The following is a 25,255-nucleotide window of genomic DNA, read 5'->3' on the forward strand; positions in this document are numbered from 1 at the left end:
TTATAAATAAATAATGAACATTTGGATGTTGGTACATAAATTGATGTATTAGTTAACTTTAACACAAAACAAGTAAGTAACCTATCAATAATAATACTGAGTAGATGTTTATATGACACCCATGAAAATGAACATAAAATAAATATTTATTTTGTATAACTAAGAACTGTAACCGATATAATTTTGGTAGTGAACAAGAACAATTTATTTTATATTAATTATGGAAAGGGTTGCCAATCTGACCTGAGTACACACACTATTATTTATTACCTTACTATGTAATATACTACTATAACAATATTTTAACATTTGAAATAGTAAAATGACTTTAGAGAGATTAACAAAATCTGATATTAAATACAACAAAATATTACATTTAATACTTGAAGGGTAAATAATATAATATATTACTAATAAAAACTAAAGTTATTAATATTGAATCAAAATGATAAAACATTAATATTAAATGAACAGTGGTAAAAAAATAAAAAAGCAACACATACAATTTTTATAAATTTCATAATACTAGTTTCGAGGGTGTGTTGACATGTATAGGTACATCATAAGTAAAATATTTTTCTATTTAAAAAAAAAATTTGAGTAAAACAATTGATAAAAATTGTTATAGGTAGTCTATAAAAGAACTTGTGTATGATTTAACAATACAATGTACAAAAAATAATAAAAAACTAGGATAAAAAAGTATACACTGAAATTAAATATATTTCAAAACATCAGTTATTTATATCTTTTTGTTTAGTTAATTAATTACATAATTTTTTTTATTTATTACACACAACACACATTGTTATGTAAAAAAATAAATATACTTCCCGTAACCGGTACGTTATTTAAAAAAGGTAGAATCAGTTTACGATTATTATACTATTTTACAATAAGATTAACTTTTGATACATTCACTATAAAGGATTAGACTAATTGAGTATCTATATTTTAGAGTACCTAATTTGAATGATTTTTACTATAATACTAAAATTATTGTCAAGCTGTGATAAAAACAAGGTAACACTTATTAAATTATAACTACACTAATAATGCACTTAAGTAATAAATATATTTCATACAATATTTTAAGCTGAAATATTAATATAGACTAGAAGTTGGGTGGGTTAAAACATTTTAGATAATGTTTTAAATTGTTGGAATGACATCGCAGCACTTATGCTAAACATTTTTACAAAAGGTAATGTTTTTTTTGGTTATATGTAAATTACAACTTACTCATTAGGAACTGTGTTTGGCAGGCTGCAATGAGGTGTGACATGGCTTGCACACTCGCACGGGTTTCAGTATTCGCAATCTTGATATTTCAGATTCATACTTGCTACATCTTAAAAAATATAAAATATTGTTTTTTAAATTTATAACAAAATAAAGTTATAATATATGTATCTATTGTTTTAAACATATTTAATTTTTAACTTTTAAAATTAGTTTTATATTTAGTTAATAAACACCTAAATTACTTTGAGCAAAATAATTGTCCACAGTTGCGGCAATGATGTCGTCTTTCATACAGTGAAAATTTAACTTCACATAAATTACATTGTTCTGAACCTTCATCTTTAAGCCAATGATCTGCTACACCTTTGCCAGGTTGTTCTACAACATTCCACGTAAACACTCTCCCTCTTGCATCACCAATATATACTGTTCGATGATCTCTAGTGTATTAAACAAAAATATAATTAACAGATATTATAAGTAGTTTGAAACAATGGAGAACTTACTTAGAAATAGAAATGCAAGTTATTGAAGCAGGTTCTGTGTTGTCTTTACGATCATATGCAGTATGCATAGTTAATTTACTGCGAAATACTAGTTGGCGCTGCCATTGAAAACCTATACATAAAAATATATATACAATGTACTATAATTAAATGCAATGTTCATTTAATAAGATATTTTTATTTTACCCTCTCTGAGACTACATAATGGACTGACAGAAATAGCTTTTTGACTTGTATCATCTTGATCAACAATAACAAAAGATTCTATGAGATTAGTCTCACTCTTGCTTAACCTTAAAGCAGTGTCACTAATTGGTAAAGAATTTTGCTGTGCATTAGGTTCATCAGATGAACTTGATGGGTTGCATTCAGATTTTCTGAGTAGTGGATTTGGTTTTAATGCTCTAAATTTAAAGGAAAACAAATATTATGTTGCAGTGTAAAAGGCGCCAAACTTTGTACAACAGGTATCGGGCTCAATTTCCGCACATTGTGTACAGACATTGTCCATCCCAATCCCCACAAATAACCATGCAGATAGCCTATTTTTACTATGTTGTGTTTAAACTGCGTCTAGTGCAGCTGCTAGTGCCTAGATGAGCACTGTACATTTAGTAACAAAGATATGTTCGGTTAGTTGGGAACACTTATGTATCAACAAAGGGAACAAAGTATTGCTAAAATATTAACCATACAATTTTTAGTTCTTAAAAATGTTCAATATTGAAATTGAGTAAATAACAGAAAGAAAATTGTTGTATGAAAATTACAATTAAAATTTAAAAAAATTAATATTGTCAGTAACTAATATTATTTTAGTCTAAAGTTTGTATAAAAATGTATTGTTCATAAAATTCTTAATTTATTTAGATATGTATTTACATATTATATTCAATATGCATACTCAGCATTTGCAAGGCTACAAATTGTCTAAATAAATATCTGGGTGATAATTTAATTTTTTTATTTACCATGCATACTAAAAACTTACTTTTTTTTCCTCATTACTGGTACTGGAGGTTTTGAATCATTTTCATTAGCAAAAATAGTTTTTTCTACTATTTTTTTTATAGGAGTTTTGGGTTCTTGTTCTGATAAACTACTTTCAGATCCACTTTTTATAATAGATCCTTGTTCATTAATGGTTTCTGAAGATACACTCATTTGCTTAACAAGTCTTTGCACACCAATTGGTCGCGTTTTTAAAATTCCTCTTTCTCTTATATCTTTACTCTTATCACCAATACTTTCTTTGGATGCTGATAATTCTTTTGATAACGAGTCAAAGGTAGTTTTAGGAACTTGTACATATTCCATAGACCACATCTAAATAATAAACTCAGGTAATAATTAATGTTATAATATAATAATTTAAACTATATATATAAAAAAAGGTTAAAAATAATTTATTAGTTAAAACTATAAATTTACCCTAACTACACCATCAGATGATCCTGTAATTATAACATTTTGTGGATCCCAATCAAGAGCTTGTGAAAAAGCTACACATAATATCTGCTGCATTCGATCAGCACGTCCTACACTTGTATCAACATTAGCTAATTCTTCACCATTAATAGTGTAAACATGAAGCATAGTTCCAGCACATGAAGCTATTTGGCCCTAATTTTACATAAATCTTATAATTGTTTCTTATATTTTAATCAATAGTTATTAAATTAAACTAAATTTAGAATATTTTATTAAACTAAGAAGAATAACTTTTACTAACTGTAGAATTGTTAATTGCAATAGCTGCGACTGGAGCACTGTGTTTTTTCAATTGTCTAACAAATGCTTTTGTTGACAGGTCCCATACTATTGCGGTACAATCTCTACTACCAGAAACAACAATATTATATGTATCACTTGCAGCCAAACAAGTTACTGCTTCAGTATGACCATATAAATTATCAACAATTTTTAAAGACTTTCCATTCAAATCTAATTCCCAAACAGTTAATACCTAGAAAATAATGAACTATTAAAATTATATTTTATAATTATCTTTTTCTCCTTCTTTATCTTCGCTTTACACTCCCAACTTCATAGGGGCCACCCTAGTTTTACACCTTCAAAGAGCTCAATCTTCTAAATTTCGTTAAATTACCTTAGCTATTTTTATATCACTCACTCAGAGTTTCCATCTTTTCATCAATCTTCCTCTTCCTTTCTTTCTCTCTACATTCATTTTCATAACACCTTTCACTGTCTCTGCCTCATCTCTTCTCATAATATGACCATATATGAACCATCTCAAAAAAAAATTTTTTTTTTTTAATTTTATATATAAATATATATATTACTCACAGTACTAGTACCAGCAGTGATAACAGTCTTGGCTGTAGGGCAAACACATGTTACGATTTCACCAGGTGACTGACTTGAAATTTCACAAATTATAATTGGTTTATCAGTTTCATATTGAGCCAATCTTAAACTATGATCTGCAAAACCCCACGTGACTGTTTTATTAAAACTTGGTGGCATTAATGCTTTGTTTTGCTCAACAGCCAATATATTTTTCTCTGCTTGAAGAATTTGACCAACAGGGCCTTTAAGTTCTAAAACCCAAAACAGAATATCAAAAATAAAATGATATGCGTCAATATATTTGTAAACAAAAAATAACCTTTAATTGGCTGTAATGAAGGTTTAAGATTGTCCAAGTGATAAAAGAAAAGTTTATCTCCAATGGGTAAATTAGTGCTTGAACTTAAAATAGGATTGGCAGCATCAAGCATTGATGAACGGTTGTTTGGTTGTTTTTTGCTCGGATGAGGTTTTTTAAAAAGTTGCTTAGGAATCTGGCCAAAATTATTAATAAAGCCAATGGTTGCATTCTTTTTTAATGGATCGTCAATGCTAAAAAAAAAATTATAATTATTAATAAAATATGTCAACTTAAGATTTTTTAATAAAATTTACCTATAGATATCAACATTTCCTTCATAAAATAAATGATGAAATAAGTTGCAAGCTTGTACAGCGGGCTGGCCTGATTGCTTATACCCAAATATTAAATCAATCCATTCGTGAAGGTGCTGAGAAACATATTCAGATTCAAGTGCTGCTCTGTGTATTCTGATAAACTCATGAGGATCATCTTTGGCCCATGGTGGTAACACTACATCATTCAACTGTACTCCATTTTGTTTGCATCCTTATAGTTTAGTTAAATTATTATATTAATAAACTAATAAAAAAAAAAAAAATCTAAAACAACAATTTAACAATAATACCGAGATCAAAGTTATTGTAGTTAATGAAAAATTCTGGAAGGTAAAAAAATTCTGGTATGAGTTCTTTAACATCAGCCATGTTAGTTTTGGAAGCTGATAACCAAGCTTCTCGAACACTATTGAACATACGATCAGCTAAATCAAAATGTCCACCCTAAAAAAAAAATTTTAGTACTTGGTATCAAAATAAACATGTAATAAAAAGAATTTTAAAAATATAATCAAGAAATAGTAATGAAACATACTTGTAGTCTGAGAAAATGCTGAGTAAATGGTTCCATTCGAACTAAATATGAGCACACTATCATTGCTGATGAATAATGAGTACCGTAATGGTATGGTGGAGTTTCACCATGTGGATCATCCCATTCACGATATCTTAAAAGTAAAAAAATAAATACAATTAACAAAACAAGACTGTTAAGTCTAAAATTGTAGTATATGGTAGTATTTTCTCACATAATAACACACTACATATTATATACAGGGTTATTTAAATTTCATGTTACGGTAATTTTTTCTTTGAAACAACTGTTTTAGCTAAAAAGTTTCAAATAAAATTCTTATTATATTTAATATTTAAGTTAAAAATGTTTTTTTAAAAGGCAATATTAAGAGGTGAGAATGACTATAATGTTATTTATAGCCACGCTCTACTCACTAGCACTTCCTTCCTCGCCTAAATTTTAAATGCCAATACCTCTAAAACCATTTATTCAAAACTGGTAAAGATCAATTTTAATTGTCATTAAGTGCAACTATTAAATAGGTAGTTAAAATATGCATGTTGTTATTTGAATGTAACAAGTACCCTCTAAGATAAAATTTTGTTACTAAATATTAAATATAATAAGAATTTATTAGAATTTTTTTTTTTTGTCAATTGCTGAAATTATAGATGTGTTAAATTTAATTTGTTATACTCATATTATCGAGATAAAAATTAAATTTTATTATTTGAGTTCATAAGAAAATTAAAATTATTAATAATAGTACTATATTTGCAATATTTATGTTTAATAAACGTTCTATACATGTCATATGTATACAGACAAACATTTATGTTTAGTTATGTAATTAACATGTAAAGTGGATTATGTTGAAAATATTTAGAATACTCTATTGAACATTAACACAGTGCAATTTTTTTTAAATTTATTACAGACAAATAGTTTATTTTCTAATTCCTATGTCAATTTTATTGATTTCAATTGTTCACAAAAGAACTTGTCTCTTATCTAAGCAAGGGGATTATATCATATCAGAGCCACTGATTTCAATAAATTTTTGAGAGAGGTTAATCATAAGTGAAAATAAATGTATACATTAGGGTGGTCCTTAAGTTTGTCGTGGGGTTGAATGGCCAACATTTGGTTCCAAATGTTGAAAAAATATTTCTCTAATTTTTTCAAATTTTTATTTCATTCCCTTGGTTTTCCTGTTTGCATATCAAATGTATACACTCGGCGATGGCCGCCAGCCATCGGTACCAGACATTTTTTTAAAATTCTTATTTTAAAGATTAAATTGTGATATGTAATTATTAGCAATTGGGATTTTTTTTTGGTAGTTAATTTATTTTTCAGATTATCACAGCATCCTTGACGGTGATTTAAATTTTTTTTCATCTTTTCAAACTTTTAATAATACTTGAATGCTATTAGTCATAGAACTTTTTATAAGTGCCTATAGCGAGTTTTATTCAATAACTTTATTGACATTTGTTCTATGAACTTTTGAAAAAAGTAAAAATTCTTGTTGAATGTACTATAAGTAACAGTTTGTTTTTGTTGAAAATATGACTCTATACACACATAATAGACATTCTAAGCTTTCTTTGGGTATCTTTAGATTTATTCAATGATTAAAAGTTTCCGAGTACTACAGGAAGTCTGAATCAGTGTTTACTATTTTGAAATATTTGACTGCAATGTCCTCTTAAATAAATGAAAATACATCATTTATGCAGGTTAGGTTATTTGTCAAGCAGATGGTAGTATTTTTATACTACCATCCAAACTTTAACCTTTTGCACTTCTCTACACTATTTTTTGTTAATTTTAATCTTATAGTAAGAACATGTAATTAGATAATGTTAGCATACAATTTTTAAACAGAATCTTTGGTTATAGATTCATTATCAAAGGACCCTAATAACACCTTAATTGTAAAACAAGTTATTATAATGCCTTATAAAGCTTAATCATCTTTAATGTTGTAATACCTTTTAAGAAATTGCTCAAGTCTTTGAGGGCACTGAGCACCCATTGGTTTAGAAAAGTCTCTAAAAATGAATGGGTTAGAAAAATCTAGATTATCAGACTCATAGTCATTGAGTATCCATGGAAATACTGGATATTGCATGAGATCATTATAACTTCGGCCAGCCAATGTATTCAAGTGCATCAAGTATTGAAAATTTGATATTTCACCTTTCTGTAACAGATATAGCAAAAAATAAATACAGTTTTTATTTATTTTGTTTAAATAATATACAAAATGATGACTTTGAAGATCATTTAAAGTTGAATATTTAGACTTTCTTGCAGCAGTGTTTAAAGGATTAGTTGATGGAGGATTTTTGATAAAACTATACCGTTCCAATAGAAAAATTAAATATGTGATTAAAATGTATTTAATTTTAAATAAATAAGTAATTTAAAAAATAATTGAATTAATTTTGATTCATTTGAATCTAATTTAAATTTTATAGATATTAATTTGATAGATTGGTAGTAGAACATATAATTAGACTATATCTTGTACTTTATATTAAGGACGTTTGCCCTTCGGGATTAAATGTATTTTATCCTATTTAATTGTATTGAATCATGGCATTTAGTAAATTCTATACTGAACTTTATTAGTTGACTGAAAAATATTAAGATTGTTATCAGTCATCACTGAACAAATACCTTACATTTTTTTAAAAAACTAAAACAAATTAATATTACAATTTTTTATGCTACACTGAGCCCAAAAAACATAACTTATCTTAAAAAATAATTGAAAATGTGTTAAAAACTTTTTGCGCTTGGACGGGATTTAAACCCTGGCATATCGCTACTGTCCCCATGTTTTACCACTGAGCGACTAATAAAATATAAATATTTAACAATTATAAAATGAAATTATGGACAAAGTAATGTCATATTTATATGGTTTATATATTCAGAAAGATTTATAAATTACAAATGCTAACCCTTGATTTAGCATGAAAAATTGGTATTCTTAAAAATGTACATATATGTTTAAAAGTTGTTATAGTACAACTATACTCGATTGAACTTAAGAATGAACCAGTGCAGTAACTAAACCTACTGGCTGACGCACCCAGAAGTAAGGAGTTTTAGTTTTTGCACTAGTTCATTCTTAAGTTGAATAGATTATAGGGGTTAATGACCAATTCTTGAAGTTCAACAAATAAAAATAATAATAAAAAAACTTCACATTATTTATAGTACATAAACTTACCACCCATCTTTGAGTAACTGTTGTTTCTCCCATAAGATTTGAAAGAAGACTTGTACTTTGTTCAACATTAGCTGTTCTCTTTTGTCCAGCAACAGATTGATGAGCATTATCTGCTATTGATGTTGAATATGCCATAAATCTATAAATTAATTAATTAAATAATTATTTAAGGAATATTAATTAACAAATTTCAAAGTTAATTTTTTTTTGTTTTAAACTTTAGCAACTTTTTTAGGGCTATTATCACTTTCCTTTCACGGGAGATTTCTTAACCCTTCACTGCATGAATTTTTTTTTTTAACCATATGCTATAAATGTACTTAATACTACTAAAAAAAATAAAAATAAATTTTTTTTTAAATTTGGCTTCATGGAAAATGCTAATTAAAGAATTGTACCAAATATGGAACATTGTGCATCAAAGATGTATAGCATGAGCAGATATAAATAATAAATACAATTGTTCCATTTATTGTGCAGTGAAGGGTAAATGTTACTCATTTGACTCATTTTTTGTTGTTACCTAGAACAGGTAACAACAAGTCTGTACTCATAGAGAAGACTCTTTTTTTTATAGCTGACTTATTAATCAGGAAATAGAGTTGCCCGTGTCTGTGTATCGAACCAGTGACAGTGAATACAATACACTATCGCTGTATCCACTCATACTCAAACTGTATTAGTTACCTATTAAAAACTTTATTTCTCAGTTTTCTAGGAAGAGCTAATAAATGATTACGTCCATCAGCAGAAAACAGTTCTACTGCAATTGGTTGTAATAGATATCTTCGTTTGTGCACTTCTCTGTAACATATACATTCATATATTTAACAACAATAGTAAACAAATAAAAATTCAATTTTATAAAATTTAAATTATTGTATACCGTATGTCATCATAAGAAAACTTAGAACTTTGTTTTTTCGTTCGAACACGAGTTGGACTACCATTTCCAGGGCTTGGTAATAATGGTTCATATGAATTTGGTAAGAGAGTATCAATATCTCTGATTTCTCTAGTTTTAAGTAAAGTAAATCCATCTACAATGTATACATGTTCTTTGCCAAATAATAGCATTCCTTCGTAAGTATCTAACCCTTGAATTCTTGCACATCTGAACATATGACTTATCTGAATAATTTTAAATCACTCACATAAGAATTTAAAAAAATAAAATTTGAAACACAAATTATCAAACAAACTTTTTCATTTGGTTCTAAAAGTCGAATTATTGTGTGATTGTCGTCAGGAGGTGACTGATCCTCATTTCCAGTTTCTATGTCATTGTCATCTATCCCTTCATCTGGTTCAGATGTTGATCGTCTTACAACTCGTTTGAGTCCTTTAAATGGTAAATCTATACAAGAAAAGTCAATAAATTTAACTAATAAACATTTTTACTTGTTTTTAAAAATGTTAATTACAAATTAATAAAAATCAAATTAAAATGTTTTTAAATTATGTATATTACATAAATAATGAATTATTTTATAACAATGACTAAGCTGTTAAGGAAAAAACTATTTATTTTATATTTACCATTATCGTCCAAGTTCTTATCAATGTCAAAAATATCTTGATCCAGTGTGGTTTGCTGATCGTTCTCATTCAATTGTGGTGCTAAATTCTCCATGTCTATAAGCGTAGTTAGTTTATATTTTTGACAAAACTCCTTGCTATCATAACTTGTAGCTACTCGATACTTTAGTCCTTTCTAAAATTATAATTATTTTAGTATTTTTTATTCATATTTTTTGCTTAAAAACTTTAATTACATTGTCTCCTGACTCTAGCTCTGGTCGATATGGATAATGAATATAAAACTGTTGGTTTTTTACCATTTTCTTACGCATTCTACACGGACCTTCTGTCATGTCTAAAACCCATTTATCCAATCTAAAAGAATACATTTTCAATTTTACAACAAAATCAATTGGAGAGTAATAAATAAGCTTACTTGCAAGGAGTAAATGGTCCCCACAGACCCCGTTCTCTTGTTAGTTCTTGTTCTACTAAATACCACTGATCCAAAATATAACGCAATGTAAAAGATTGATGCTGACTCTGTCGGGCTACTTGCATAGAGACAAGATCACAAACTGCATTTAACCCATGACCAGCCCATGTAGACCATTCTTGTTTTGTAATTCTAGATAGAGGAGTTGAAATACTAGAAAGACTTCCACTTTGCCAACGACTTTCATCACGTTTAAGCACTTTACCCCTTGATGCTAATCTTGTTAGACCACCAGTGACTTTTTGTATTTTCTATAAAAAAACGTTGCAATAAAATAAATCAATAATTATTATTTTTTAAATTAACATACCGATTGTATTTGTGTCTGTAATTCCCAAGGCATTTTATACAATGATTTTTTTTCCATATCTATATAAGTCAACCAATGTTTTTGAGCAATTTCATAAATAAGCTCACGGACTGAATGTAAATCTGGAGCTTTATTATTTGGTGACATGGGCAATGGAATTTTAAATACCTGAAACATTTATTAGACTTTTAAGACATAAAAAATACAACAATATTATATGCTTAGGAACATTACTAGTTGGGCTGACTAAAGAGTCAAAGCTTGAGTTGGGGATTGGTAATAACAATGTTTATTAACATGACATGCTTTTTATAGTAATTTTTAATCCAACTACAGAAAATATAGCAGTTCTATAAAAGTATGATGCTGTATGTACTTATTGATACTATCAATTATGAACTATCAATTAATAATAATGTTTAATGGCTTTTTTTTTTTTTTACAGATATCCCATGTTATAACCAGTCACTACTTTCTTTTTAATTTTATCAATAAAACAATCAAATTATATCAATTTATATCCTACCCAAGTTAAAACCAAAATACGTTTTTACCGCATATCTTAAAATATTACTGTATAAAATGTATAAACTATAATTCCATAGGTATAATACACAAAGTACAATATGTGAAATACATCAATTATACATCTGATTATAATACACCCCAACCCTGATTAATACCCTACAATTTATAGTCTTTGAGTACTCATTGTAGGATTGTGTAAATTATAGACCTAATTATGATGGTCATTTAAGGGGATTGATGCGGTTGGTTTTAAGGAGTTTTATATAGGCAATATTTAAGAAAACAGTGGTTTAAATAAATTTTGACCACATCAATTAATTTCTTGGTTAATTTCTATAAGCTTCATGGTACTATTTTTAATTTAAATAATTTTGTCTATGAGTAAAAGCCATTTTAGTTGATATAATATACATTTTTTGTTCCATCGCACAGGCTGAACCAGTGATCCGATTAGTAATCTGAAAACAGATTTTAATTTGTCATGAAGTTTACTTAAGATTGGTCAGCGTACTTTTTTGATATCTTATTCCTACTTTGTATAAAACACGTTTGAACATTATATAAAATTTTAAAATCAAATTTGGAAAGGGTTAAAATTAAAAAATGGAAAAAGTACCCTGACCGATCTTAAGTAAACTTCATGGTGAATTAAAATCTGTTTTTAGATTGATTATCGGATCTCTGGTTCGGCCTGTCCAATGGGATAAAAATTATGTGTTTTGACTGAAAAACCGACCACATGCAATCCCCTTAATACACACGTGAAATGAAATAAATTACTTCTTCAATAGCTGGTTTTTTGGATATATACAATTCCTCCCAAACTCGTTTGGCTGCTACTGCCATTAAATTTTGTCCTTGTTTGGTTGTTTGTTCTTCAACTTCTGCTTGATTTGGATTTATATGCCAAGTTGTTTTTGCATTAGTATCCAGACTATTCAAAAAATAATTAAACTTAATATTCTTTATTTATTTAATTATTTATCTATAAAAGTAAAAATTTTTTTTTTACATTATTTTCATATCAGAAGTCAACTGTAGTAAACAATATATGAGACAACCAACAAAATCCAGTTCATGGTTTCCAGCACCAAATACCAAAGTTCTGTAAATAAAAATAGTTATTAAAATGCATGAATAATATGTTATAACTAGGGGTCTCGGTTATGTACATGAATTAATACAAACGTGATCACGTGAATAAAAGTAAAATCAAATTTGTATGAAGCATTCACGAGAATTTGTTGTATGAAATTCACGTGATCTCGTATATTAATATTATTCACTTGAATACTTTATCACATAAAAAATTATTTTTTTGTAATAAAATAAAATTGTTTCTTGTTATTGTTTAAATATATATAGTTATTTGAAAACAAAAATTATATTTTATTTGTCTATTATATGTTGTTATAAACAAATACGCGAATACATGAAAACATGATCACGTGATCACATGAATAAAATTATATATCCACAGACAATTTTCAGTCATGGGTCTCAAAAGCTCATGATTAATTTTACGTGAAATAGGAAGTCCTAGTTATAACATACCTGTGGGTAGTAAGTTTATGCAAAGCTTCTAATACAGGCATTTGTGATGCAATAGAATCAGTATTTCTTGACAATAAAAACAATGTTGTTCTATTGAGACAGTGATAAAATCCTTCCATTGGTACAGAACACGGTCGTCGTTTAGCTTGAACAATCAATTTCATTATAAAATCGAATACTTCATGTGCGTCTTTTATCAAAACACCCTGCCAAAGTTTGTCAACAACACGACAAGTTAAGTAGCATACATTTTGAGGGATATTTTGTGTACAACCACCAGGCACTGTAGAAACTGCTGCTTGTTCTCCAATCATTATATCAGCAGCTAATAAATGATCCATTAGTGTTGATAAGAGTTCGGTTTGATACTTTGATACTTGTGAAGATGAAGCACCTTCTGGAGAAGCCTACAAGGTAGTTACTATTTAAATTAATTATCTGTATGATATAAGTTATAAAGTAAGCTAAATGTTAACTCACATCAAGTACTAAATCTAAAGGAGGTAATGATTTACTACTGACTGGTAATAATAAGGAATCAACAACAATAACTCTTAAAAAGTCAATTACAAATTTCCTTGATGGGTGCAAAGTTAATGACTGTTGTTCCTTTATGGCTGTTGAAGATGGTGATCCTTCTGGTGTTTTGACAAAACAGTCATCATTTGGTGTAGTTGGCTCGCTTAAATTTGGATTTGAAAATGGAAAAAGTGTTGCACTTAATGAATGTAAAATTTCAGAAGTCATAAATGCTGGCATCCAATCTGAAAGGTTGTGGTAAAGATAGAAAAGAAATTGGATTATAGTAACAGGATGATCTTCCAACCAATATGCATATTTCATTCTACAAACAAATTTGAATAAAATCAATGCATTAAAAATAAATATATACATTACAATGAATAAAAACCTTACTCTCTGTTTTCTTGATTTAAAAGTAATCTTACAGTAAACAATATTGCAGTAACAGCTTCAGGGCATAATATAATACGATCACTAACTGCCGAAAGTGATTGGCTCATAGGTACACCAAACATAAAATTCCAAATACCATCCAAATTTAACTGGAAATAAATTAAAATATTGTAACTGAAATCAAATTTTTTTTTTACAAAAATACATACTTTTTTTTCTTTTGGTAATATCTTAATAGGCTGTCCTAACATAAGAGCCAATAAAAAATAATAAAGTTCTGGAAGTTCAGTATGATGTATGAGAAACCAAGATAAGTGCTGAAAGCCAGGAATATTTAAAGCTTCCATTTTATTAAATACCTCTTTATTACTTTTCTGAATACTAGGAGAAAGTTGATAATCTAAAACACAGGGTTGTTTAATAAACAAATTATAGACTTATATCAACTATAAAATGCATTTGAAGACTAACTTTATCTCTATACATATTTTAAAATGGTAATACTTACTTAGCATCAAATTTGCACGGTTATTTTGTATGATTTCAGTATTAAATAACCAACCTCCATTACTAGACGCTTCTCTAAATTTTATTATTAATGTTGGAATAGAACACAAAGTTGCAAGAATTTTATAAGCCCATATTACTGATGAACTGTGTATATTAGATTGCATAAAAAGTAGCACCCAATCAAATCCTAATATACGTACAAAATCTTCACAAAATCTAAAATAAAAAATGTTGTTAATACATAAGTTTCAAAATAAAAACCCTGTTTGTAGGAAACTTAAAAACTAAGTAAAATTGTAAACTATAAATACCAATGATCTTATTAATACATACCCAGTGCATACTAGATTTTTATTTGTAAATAAAAGAGAATGCATTAGCTGCAGACATCGATTCCTTAATAAGATAAGAGTTATAGTTTTTTCTTCATTTGTTAAATCAGCAAAGTTTTCCATAGTCTTAAATTTGTCTTCAAATTGTATTACTTCAAGATTAGTTTCAGTATTCAAGCCAGTGTTTAAAGTAAACACTATGTATTGGCCAAAGCTTAAAATTAAAAACTAATATTAGTTATATCTGTGTTTTTTAAAAGATTATTAAAAACATTCGTTTTGTAATAAGCAAGTATTTCGTTAAATCCCTTTTAAAAGTTAAATGTTTATTCATACATCTGTAAATTAATATTTCACAATTATTATACAACCATTATTTCAAGGTACTATGAAAAGCACTCCGTTTTACGTATACGCTAAACATTTTAATTAGAGAGCAAATTGATAAAATGTATTTAAATTTATAATACATCAATTTTTATTTTTATTTCTTCGTATTATAAATAATTCAAATTTAATTTAATAATTATCTGTACAAGTACAGTTTACATAACCTAAATTAAACTAGATTAGATTAATAAGGCACGACTTCAAAAATTAAAAAATCAAATTTTAGTGCCACTTGTGTCTATTGATTTAGGCCTCAATAAATTATTAATTATTTTGCACTCACCACAATAAATCATCTGTTAAAGGATGTTTTTCCAGAAGTGCTCCAAGAAAGGAAAAATGAACTTCTACAGTAGACGGAGGTGAAGAACTATAAACAATTGGTAAAAAATTTACCATTTTACGTACTATTTCCATGTTTCTCAGAATTACTAAATTATTTTTTTTCTCATTTGAATCTGACACTAACTCAAACAATTGTTCAAGAAGTGATCTTAGAAGTCCAGATGGAACTTCTTGCCAAAGCTACAAAAGTAAAATTCAATAAAATAATTACAATTCTAATTTAAGTTTTGATTTACATTACACTAACATTTAGTTCACAAATCAAATCATTGAATGCAATTGGATCTGGAATACTAGGAGCTTCTACATTTTGTGTTGTTATAACTAAATCTAATATGATGTGTAAGATGTGAGCATTCAAATTATGCTTATGTCTGCGCAAACATAATGCTAAGAGTTGATATCCACGTTTACGTTCCATCTCTTTTTTAGCTGTTGCATTCAACTGGAGAACTCCACTTAAAGCTTTTACAGCAGCATATAAGCTTTCCATATCTCTTGCCATAGCAATAAGTCCTAATCACCAATGATGTAATGATATAATTATACACCTAAATTTTAAACATAAGTATGCATTTTACCTAATAATACAGAACAACCTCCAATGTTGTCAATTAATTTCAAAACTGGACGTGGATAAAATGTGCGAACCCCTAAATAACCTAAAACGACACCACCTAAACTTCTAGCAGAACCAGCTAAATGGCCTGAAGTGTTATGCATAATACGGATAGGAGTTGCATTTTCATGAGTTGACATCCCAAGCTAAAATACAATATTTTATTTGATCAAATTTACAAAATAAAAATAAAAAACTGGATAAAAATGAAGTTATAATATTAAATTACTTGTTTAGCTATTGATTTGCTATCCACTCTGCTATATATTTTACGTATTTTTGCCAACGTTAATTGAGAAACTGCTCTTGCATTCAATCCAAAAATAATTTTTTCTTCAGATACTAATGGTCCAGCATGTTCCAAGTCTTTAAATTAAAAAATTGATATTATTATACAAAAAACATAAAATTGAGAATATTTTAACCTTTAATATCTGGTGCTTGTAAGCTACCAAAATAGTGAGGGCCCAGCTGATACAAAATTTTTATGGCATGCGGATTTAATACTTCTTCTAATAAACAACAGGGTCCTTGCTTCCACGTGAGCTTGGAAGACTTTCGCCAAATTGGAGGTGTCCCAATGTAACCATAGACAGATGATGCAATAGTCAAGTTAGCCGCTCCTCCTCCTGGATTTTGAGATATATAATGCAACTAATGAAAACAACAACACACATAAAGTTTTAGAATGATTTAAATTTATTTTATAAAGGAACTAATATTATATTAAACATTTTTAAATGTTTACATAATTTATTTTACAAGTATGTACCTTCTGAGTATGGATATGCTGACCATCCATGTACAATGAAAACGATGAGTTTTTTAATACGGCTCTATTTAAGACTATCACAATATGATGCCATTGACCTTCTTGTACAAGATCTGGATACCATATTCTGGCACATGAATCACCCATGACTTCGGGTTCCCAATCAGCATTGGCTGAAATTTTTTTTTTTTTTATTAAATTCAAATTTGGCATTGTATTTTAAAATTTATACTCATTGTTATTGGAGTCTCTTGAGTGGATATAGTAAGTGCACGATCACGAGCTGATAATACTATAGCCAAACAAACTAAGTGATCCCTTGTGTTTTGAATATTTCGTATTAATGTAAGTAGACGAACAGGATGTGGATCCATTCTTGGTTCTGAAAACTTTTCTACACATAACCATGCTGAGTAACTAAGCCCACTCTGTGGGGGAAACATGCGATCACCTAAAAATAATAATAATTATAACACATATTGTAGTATTAAAAACTTAACATAAATCATATAATAAAAGTTATTGAAGAACATTTACCAGTTCCAATCCCACCGATTACATTCATATCAGGTGTAGTGAGTGTAGCAACATTAACAACTGAAGGGCCACTAATTGGTGATTGAGGAGCTATACTGGGTAAAAATAAGCATCCAAACCCCTCAGAAGATAAATCCATTTCAAAAAATGGTGGTAATGTAAACATACAAGGATCTCTTGGGGTTGTCATAGAAACAAGAGTTTTTACTCGACTAAGAGGAACTGTACCACCTGGTTTTTTACTGCCATGACTTATCCAACAATCCAATAAATCAAGTGGTACACTACAAAGTGGTTCTCCAAGTCTCAAAAATTCTCTTAAATCTTTTGGTTCTAATAGTTGAATGGCCAAACGTTCAAGCATATACTGAAAAACTGTATGAAGTGGATGTGTTTCCTCCAATAAAGCTATGCGGCCTACTTTAAGTACAGTAGTAGGAAATCCAGCATCACATAATAGTTGTTGATTTCTTTCCCCACGTACAAGAGATCGAATTACTTCACCAATATAAACTTGTAATGTAAGTGATAGCTAGATAACAATAAAATTTGTATTATTTTAAAATATAAACAAATTTATTAATAATGTTATACCTTAGGTACTGATGGATTATAAATTGATGGTAATAGTTGTAACATAGCTATAATAACACCAGCATGAACTATAACTGGTTCTGGTGCTGAAGGAACTAAATTAAGTTGTATTGCACGTCGATTATTATTTTGACAATCTAAAGGTTTTGTTGCTACCTGTAGATAATAAAATATATTACATATTTAACTATGTTTATAAGACAATATATAAATTGGCTTTTTTTTATTAAAGCATAATATACATAGAGTTCCCCAGGAGAGCAACTATGTTTTGACGAATGTAGCAAATCTAGCTAGCGCCAGAATATAGCATCTCTATCACCAAATACATCAAAATATAAATTGCATAACCAACCTAATGGTTTAAAAAGGTTTATGTGACGAGTGATGCCAGGTTAGAGGATAAATTTAGGATCAAACAAGTAGAGTATGATGTATCAGAATAAAAAAAAAGGTTTTGAAATTTTGACCTGAAGTCAGTAAAAAAATTGAATGAAATTCATAAAATTTTGAATTTATTTTTCAGTTTTAAGTACTTAAATATTTAAAAAAAAAATTGTTCAAGTAAATTATGAAAAAGGACACTTCTATAAAATATTAAAATTGTTTAGTGAAAGTTCCATTACGATATCATAATTAGTCATTAAGTAACTTGATCGTGAACTTAAGATGTTTTCACAACAAATTTTCGGAATATAACATCAACTAAGTCCAAAAAAAATGTAAAAAAATGTTTTTCTTCACTTTTCTGATTTTATGGAACTATCTGCATAGAATATGTAAATTTGAGGCATTTCAAAAATCCACTCGCACCACATTAGGTGATTTAGCATGGAATGACCCGTATTTATAACACAATTTTGTTGGATACATCATTTTATTGGGACGTCAATAAAATAAAAATAGCTGATAAATTTTGAAATCCTAGAATATTTTTTAAAGTTTTATATAGGTGATAATAAAGTTATATCCAACAAAATTTTAATTTTAATTACTTATTTTAATTTTATTAAACTACTATAGCACTAAATATAATATAAATCATGGTATATTGGAGGCCTGGGGCATGTTTTATCATAATTTAGTTAAGTTAAAATTTTACATTCTCATCTTCTAAAATATAATAAAGAAACTGAGTGTTGGGTACAAAAAATAAGTTTAAATAAGGACCACACTAACATCCAAATACAATTATAATAATAGTTTTAATGTGTTAAATATAGTTTATAAATATATTAGCATTCAAATCTTACCTCACTATACCGCCTATGAGCTGGTGACTTGAATGATACAATAGTTGTAATATTTGGTTTATCATATAAATCAAGTGCTACATCATAAAGCATTCGCATCATTAAACATGCATAAGATAAAAACTTAGGAACATGATCTGTTATTCTGAAAAATATAATATGCATAGAAGTGCTATGATTATAATCTTTTAATTATATTTGTAAATATAAAATATCATTTAAATATTTAATTTTTTATTAGTTTACTACTGGGTAATACTGGGCGATTCTTTTAATGATCTACACCAGTTTTGTTTATTATATCAGATATAATATAATCATCATCATGTAGCTTAACGGGCCATGAAAGCTTAATCGCTGCCATCATGAGATGGTTTCTTGACAAATATGCTATACGGGACGGGTCGTCAATCCGTCACCCGAGAGGGGGATGGCGGTTCCTTTTCACCGGACGATCGCCCGGCAAACAAAGCGCCCGTGACCGAGTTTCGAACCGGCGACAGTGAGCGCTAACACACTGCCGCCTTACCCACTCGGCCACTCCTCTTCCTCTATAATATAATATTAGACAATTTTAACATTTTAATCTTTTATCAAATTGCAATTTTAAGAGTAAATTAGTGTAGGGCGTTAAAAAAATCACCCAGTATATTAAATATGTATATTAAGAAAAGAATGTTTATTTGTGTATTAGTTACTTCAATATTATTGTTTTTACAAAAACAATATAATTGTATTTTATAAGCATTGTAATAACTTACACAGGATTACTTATGTTGCCTGTGAAAATATTATGAAAAATATTATCTTCTAATGACGTGGTTATAACATCAATATAATCATCCAACTGAGTTTCATTAGAAAAACATCCAAGTAAACGCAATGTGTCACATAAGCTTGTTAAACAAATCTAAGTTACACAAATAAAATTAAAAATTCATAAATTAGTTAAATTTTTTTTTATATCATAATAAGGGAACTTACTTCTTGATGGAAGTACTTAGCATTTGCTGGTTCGAATCGCATAGCAATAGTGATTGTATTGAAAATTGTAAAAGCAAATTTTAAAGCTTCTTGGTCAACTGGGTTTTCATCCATAAACCATCCTTCCATTGATACCAATGCACTTATAGCATAGACAAAACCATCTACCTTACGAAATATTGTTCTAGTACGATGGCTCTCTTTCATGCAGTTTAAAAATAACTTCAAAATACTCGATTTCAACGGTATACACGAGTTATTTCTTGAGTGTAGAATACCCAAAAGAGAAGAAATTTCTTCTTCCCCGCCAGTACTCAGTATCATTTCTCGTAATATTGCTAAAAATTAATTTGCATTATTTATCTTTTTTTATAGTTTACATTAGAAATAGAGATAACTAGGTATTATTATTCTTATAACTTATTAAAGATATATAAATAAATTAAAAGAAGATTTGTTGAAAAAATACCTAAAGCATATTGACGAGTAGATGTATATTCAAGAATAACATATAATACATGGGCCCCTCCACATTCCTTAAAAACTTTACAATTTTTTTGAGAAGACATTATAATGTTAACTAGGCACTCTGATGTTAAATTGATAACACGTTTCAAATCACTATCATGTTTTTCATCTAGAAATAACAATAAGAATATTGAAATGTTATATGTTAAATATTTAAACAATATTATAACTAAAATTAATTATATAATAAGATTTGATTACTACCTTTTGTTTCACAGTCAGAAATATAATCTTGGGTGTAGTTTCTTAAATTATTTGAAAGTCCTTCTAGTATACCAACATCTCTGTACACATCTTTAAATGAACTATTATGTTTTAAAATATTTAGTAATGTTTGCAAACAGATTTTAGTACATTCTGTAGAACCAAATGTTTTTAAAATTTGGGCCATTGACACTAGTTCTTTAACAGGCACAAAATTCAATTGAAAAACAATGAATTCTATCAATTTAAAAAAATTTTCTTGTATTAGCTGGTTTTTCAAATGGATGTGCTCAGCAAACTGGGGTAATGTATTCTGTGGTCCCAGTATGAAATAGTTAGCATTGTCCGAATGATACACATTTGATATAGCATCAAGGATCGTACAACAAAGTACACTAGATTCTGAACAAATGAATGTATTTTGAAGAACACTAAATGCACTTATGTTACGGACACTTTGACCTAATTCAGATTAATATAATTTATAGGTTAATTAATAACATAATAGGTAAAAATTTGTTAGGTAAAATTTACCTGGTCCCTTAGGTTGTGGTATTGTAAATCCTAAATGTTGAAACCTGGAATCTGTGTTATCTGGATCCGGTTTTAATTCACTATAGCCACTCATTGAAAGTGATGCGATAATTAAAACTAAATTTCTCATTGCTTCTTGAGCTTCGTTGCTTTCGTCATTCTCTAAACTACACGGTAAATTTTAAAACTAAAAATAGTTAACTTAAATCCATAAAAACATAATTTTTTAAGTATATGTACTGAACTAAACATTAGATAGAACTATTATCATTATTATAGGGTTTTTTTGTGTCCAGCAATAGGATTAAAATGCCTAAGTTTAGTAGTTTCAGAAGATGATGAAAGTTTTTCTTTTCAGACAGTCATCTACACAGAGAGAGAGAATGCTTATGATTGAGTGTCATTTGTTTATTAGCATTCACCGTCATTGGTATAGTATCAATTTTGGATAAACCATCACGGATTTTATTAAAAAAAAAATGAAAGGGTTACTATTTAAGCCTCATTTTCATTTTATAAGGAGAAGTAGATAATAAACATGAAGAAAAAGAGTAAAATAGCTAGTCAAGATGAAAGTTGGAAATTTAAAACCAGGCAGTTAAAATTTTTTCCGTTGCTGGGTTTGAAAACATAGTTAAATTTAAAGTATTGATAATTTACTAACAATCAGATTTATTCAAATTTACGGCTGTGTTTATAATAAAGATATAAAATCTACTTTAACTAACAACAGTTTAAATTATTATAAATATTTATGAGTTAAAATATGTGTATATATTACCTTAAAAGAAAATCAGATAAAAAAGAATAACCATTTGCTGTGTTGAAATCATCAAGTAACACTTGAGCCACATCAGATGAGTCTTTTAAAAAATAAGAAACAGTTACAAACATATCAACAATTTCTAATGGACTCAAATCCGAACTCTGTCTTAAATTATCCACACACAATTCAATACAATTTTTACCTAATGAGAAATGTATTTTAAAAATATAATTAATTAAATATGTAAGACGATGTAAATTTAAATTATATTAATATATTTCAAAACAAACCATGAATATATTGTATCACTTTAGGTGTAAGTCCATGTTGTGAAATAGTAATTAAAACTTCAGCTGATGACTTTCTCCAGGTTGCGTTATAAGTTGGACAAGAGCTTGTAATAGCAGAAAATAATAACGATAAATCATCTTTAGCTGCGAGTTCTTCAGCTGGCAAAGGATTACTACATAATCTAACCAATATTTGAACAAATATTTTTTGTAACAAAATTCGCCGTTCTTTTGGAGTAAAATCACTTTGTTCAGTTTTTTGATCTTCATTTTCAAGAGGTGGTAAATCAAAAAATAGATACAAACATTTGACTAATGTTGATGGCAGAGAAGCTGATACCATTATCTAAAAAGTTATATTGAGATAAGTAACTAAAATAAATATTTATACTATTTACTCACCTAACGGTTACTCTCATTTGATTATCTTAGACTGAACGGTCAACGAGAGAACGTGGTACAAGCTACATTGAACAAGAGCCCTGAAGATGGAACATGCAAATGTTCCAAAACGTTGGTGAACCAGTCAAGATAATCAAATGGAAGTAACTGCAAGGTGTGTAAATATAATACTACATTCAAATTTTAATAATTTTTTAAAATATATTCTCTAAAATATATTGTAGAAAAAACAATAGATACTTTAATAATAGACGGCTGGTTAGCAGCTGCTAATAAATTTAATGTAGATAAAAGCATCCATCCATTACTAGATTCTTCACAATTTTCAATTTCTAAAAAGCTTGCAATAGCTTTACTAGCAGTCTCTGTTGACTGATTTGATGCACGATGGCGAATTTCTGCAACCATTAGGGCAGATGTTTCTGAACACCAACTGTTAATATCACAAAACTTTTCAATAATTTCTGCACAAGGACTTCTACCAAACACCTACAAAAATGTAATAAATAATATATAAAAAAAAAAATGTAATTTTCAATTTAGTATACTCACCTTGCAAAATAAAGGAATCATAGTATATAATTTAGTATTACGTTCTTTATCAGTAAGCATGTGTGATGTATGAATATAATCTGTAAATAGTTTCTTTAAATGCATTAAACCAAGTGCTGTATGTTGACTAGAATCATCTTCAAATGGATGAGTATTATCACTACTTGCAGAAGGAGCAGTATTGCTACCACGCAGTTTTCGCATGATATTCATTTTCCTAAGTAAAACCAAAATTACCAAGTTAACAGCATTTTAATTATTAAATAAAATATAATAAAAGTAAGCAAACTGCATTTAACACACAGTTTGTACATTTGACAATCTAAAGATAATAATTTTAATACATTGACCACTGTACAGCCAGAGCCAGCTGTACTGTTGTTTATTATTACACTGCTGTCAATAATATTTGGTTGACTTCATGAAACATACAAAGTGTTATCATCTGAAAAGAGGTCTAAAAATACCGTTCCAAAGCCCAAATATTTTTTATTATTTGGACATTAATAACGGGAAACAATAATCATATAGCAGCTATATAACTATCATATAGTTTTAGTCAACATTTTTTTTCTCCCCTATGTACAGTTGTATAAATCTTTACAACAGCGCCATCAAAATGATATCAAATTACAATACAATGGGATATAATACACGGCCGCCAGCGGTTGTATGGCCTCCTAAAAATAATAAGTTGCTGCAACCGGTGGCATAAATTTCAGTGATTAATCGCCACATATTTTAGGCGGCCAACAGCTATACAGCGGTCATCACGTTCATTTTTTCAATAATTAAATACTTTGAATGAATATAAATATTTAAATATTGATATTGATTTCTTATATTAGATAATAATTTACATATACTTTGTTGTGAGTAGGTGAAATATATTTATGAAGTACATTGTATGCTCCAAAAAAAAAAAAACTAGCAACTGAAAGTTGAGCTGGGAATTATATGTGACTACTACTACTATTTTCTACTTGACCACACTTTGCCCCTATTTCACACTACGAATGTAAGCAGTTACCAAAATGGTTATATTTTAAACCTAGTAAAGATTTTTTGTAAATACACATAATATCCAATAAAACATTTTTGGGCAAATACCTAACATTTTTTAAACGCAAAACTAAATATACCCACTGAATTTTTTTACCAACTCTGAATATGGGATTGGAATAAGTAATAATCAAAGTTTGTATGTTTTTATACTAATAGAGAACTTGAACAAATACAAATACTTAGTATTAAAACAAAATAGTAGATAATTAATATAAGTAGATAAGTGGTTATAAAAAAGTCATACCTGTAGTGTGTACTGATCCTTAAGATTAGAGGCTTTTATGTTAAATTTACATTTTGCTTTTACAATATAATTTGTATTTTCTTGAAGCCAAACAGCGCATATTCTGCTATTATGAAATCAAAAATATTGTAATGGTACCTAGGACAATACTGACATTAGATATAAACATGTATTGTACTTAACTACAATGCAGTTAGTAAGCTTTAAAGTACACATACTATTTTGTACTACCCTATTTGATATCATTTCAATAATACTATTATAATGTAGTATGTTATATTATTATGGACTTTCTTATCAAAACGCCTTTATCGAGTATCAACTAAATAATCAATAAAATGAAGGTCAGTTTGAAGCTAGCAACGTATATTTATTTTACCCGGAGCTGCCGATAGTAACGCCGAATGCGTTATAGTTCTGCGCTATAATAGTATATTATTCTCTTTTGGAACAGAATACTCAGAATAGTATACTATTAATTATAATACTATTATAGTTAAACTTATGATTAAAATAACTATACTGTTCTTATTATTTATGACT

The 25,255-nt window shown here is 28.2% G+C and overlaps 1 protein-coding gene across 2 annotated transcripts; it reads right to left on the bottom strand.

Annotated features, from left to right (window-relative positions):
• On the bottom strand, window positions 1-24,994 carry LOC126838023 (WD repeat and FYVE domain-containing protein 3). 2 transcript variants are annotated; one of them, XM_050572102.1, is made up of 50 exons: window positions 24,931-24,994; window positions 24,713-24,850; window positions 23,404-23,620; window positions 23,092-23,340; window positions 22,450-22,795; window positions 22,175-22,361; window positions 21,394-21,560; window positions 20,860-21,321; window positions 20,597-20,764; window positions 20,128-20,465; window positions 19,905-20,053; window positions 19,144-19,288; window positions 17,891-18,046; window positions 17,297-17,828; window positions 16,992-17,210; window positions 16,760-16,932; window positions 16,413-16,641; window positions 16,217-16,353; window positions 15,950-16,133; window positions 15,616-15,884; window positions 15,307-15,548; window positions 14,635-14,847; window positions 14,300-14,517; window positions 14,001-14,191; window positions 13,792-13,940; window positions 13,357-13,720; window positions 12,877-13,283; window positions 12,335-12,427; window positions 12,103-12,256; window positions 10,795-10,962; window positions 10,425-10,735; window positions 10,243-10,363; window positions 10,007-10,181; window positions 9,670-9,824; window positions 9,354-9,598; window positions 9,155-9,271; window positions 8,468-8,606; window positions 7,218-7,429; window positions 5,239-5,371; window positions 4,994-5,147; window positions 4,680-4,914; window positions 4,384-4,616; window positions 4,062-4,315; window positions 3,484-3,717; window positions 3,183-3,374; window positions 2,743-3,077; window positions 1,938-2,155; window positions 1,752-1,863; window positions 1,488-1,685; window positions 1-1,351 (listed from the first exon to the last, which is right to left on the bottom strand). In XM_050572102.1, exons 3-50 carry the CDS (start codon window positions 23,614-23,616, stop codon window positions 1,246-1,248), a joined length of 10,401 nt encoding a protein of 3,466 aa, XP_050428059.1. In that variant the 5' UTR covers window positions 23,617-23,620; window positions 24,713-24,850; window positions 24,931-24,994; the 3' UTR covers window positions 1-1,245. The 2 variants fall into 2 exon arrangements, with proteins under 2 accessions (XP_050428059.1, XP_050428058.1); XM_050572101.1 differs by having other exon boundaries at window positions 24,713-24,958.
• Window positions 24,995-25,255: the final 261 nt, after the last annotated feature.

The sequence above is a fragment of the Adelges cooleyi genome, unplaced genomic scaffold (genome assembly GCF_023614345.1).
Source record: "Adelges cooleyi isolate 19-005CV unplaced genomic scaffold, UGA_ACOO_1.1 ACOO_flye_CR_arks_rails_tigmint_CR_PRNA_30, whole genome shotgun sequence".
Taxonomy (NCBI): domain Eukaryota; kingdom Metazoa; phylum Arthropoda; class Insecta; order Hemiptera; family Adelgidae; genus Adelges; species Adelges cooleyi.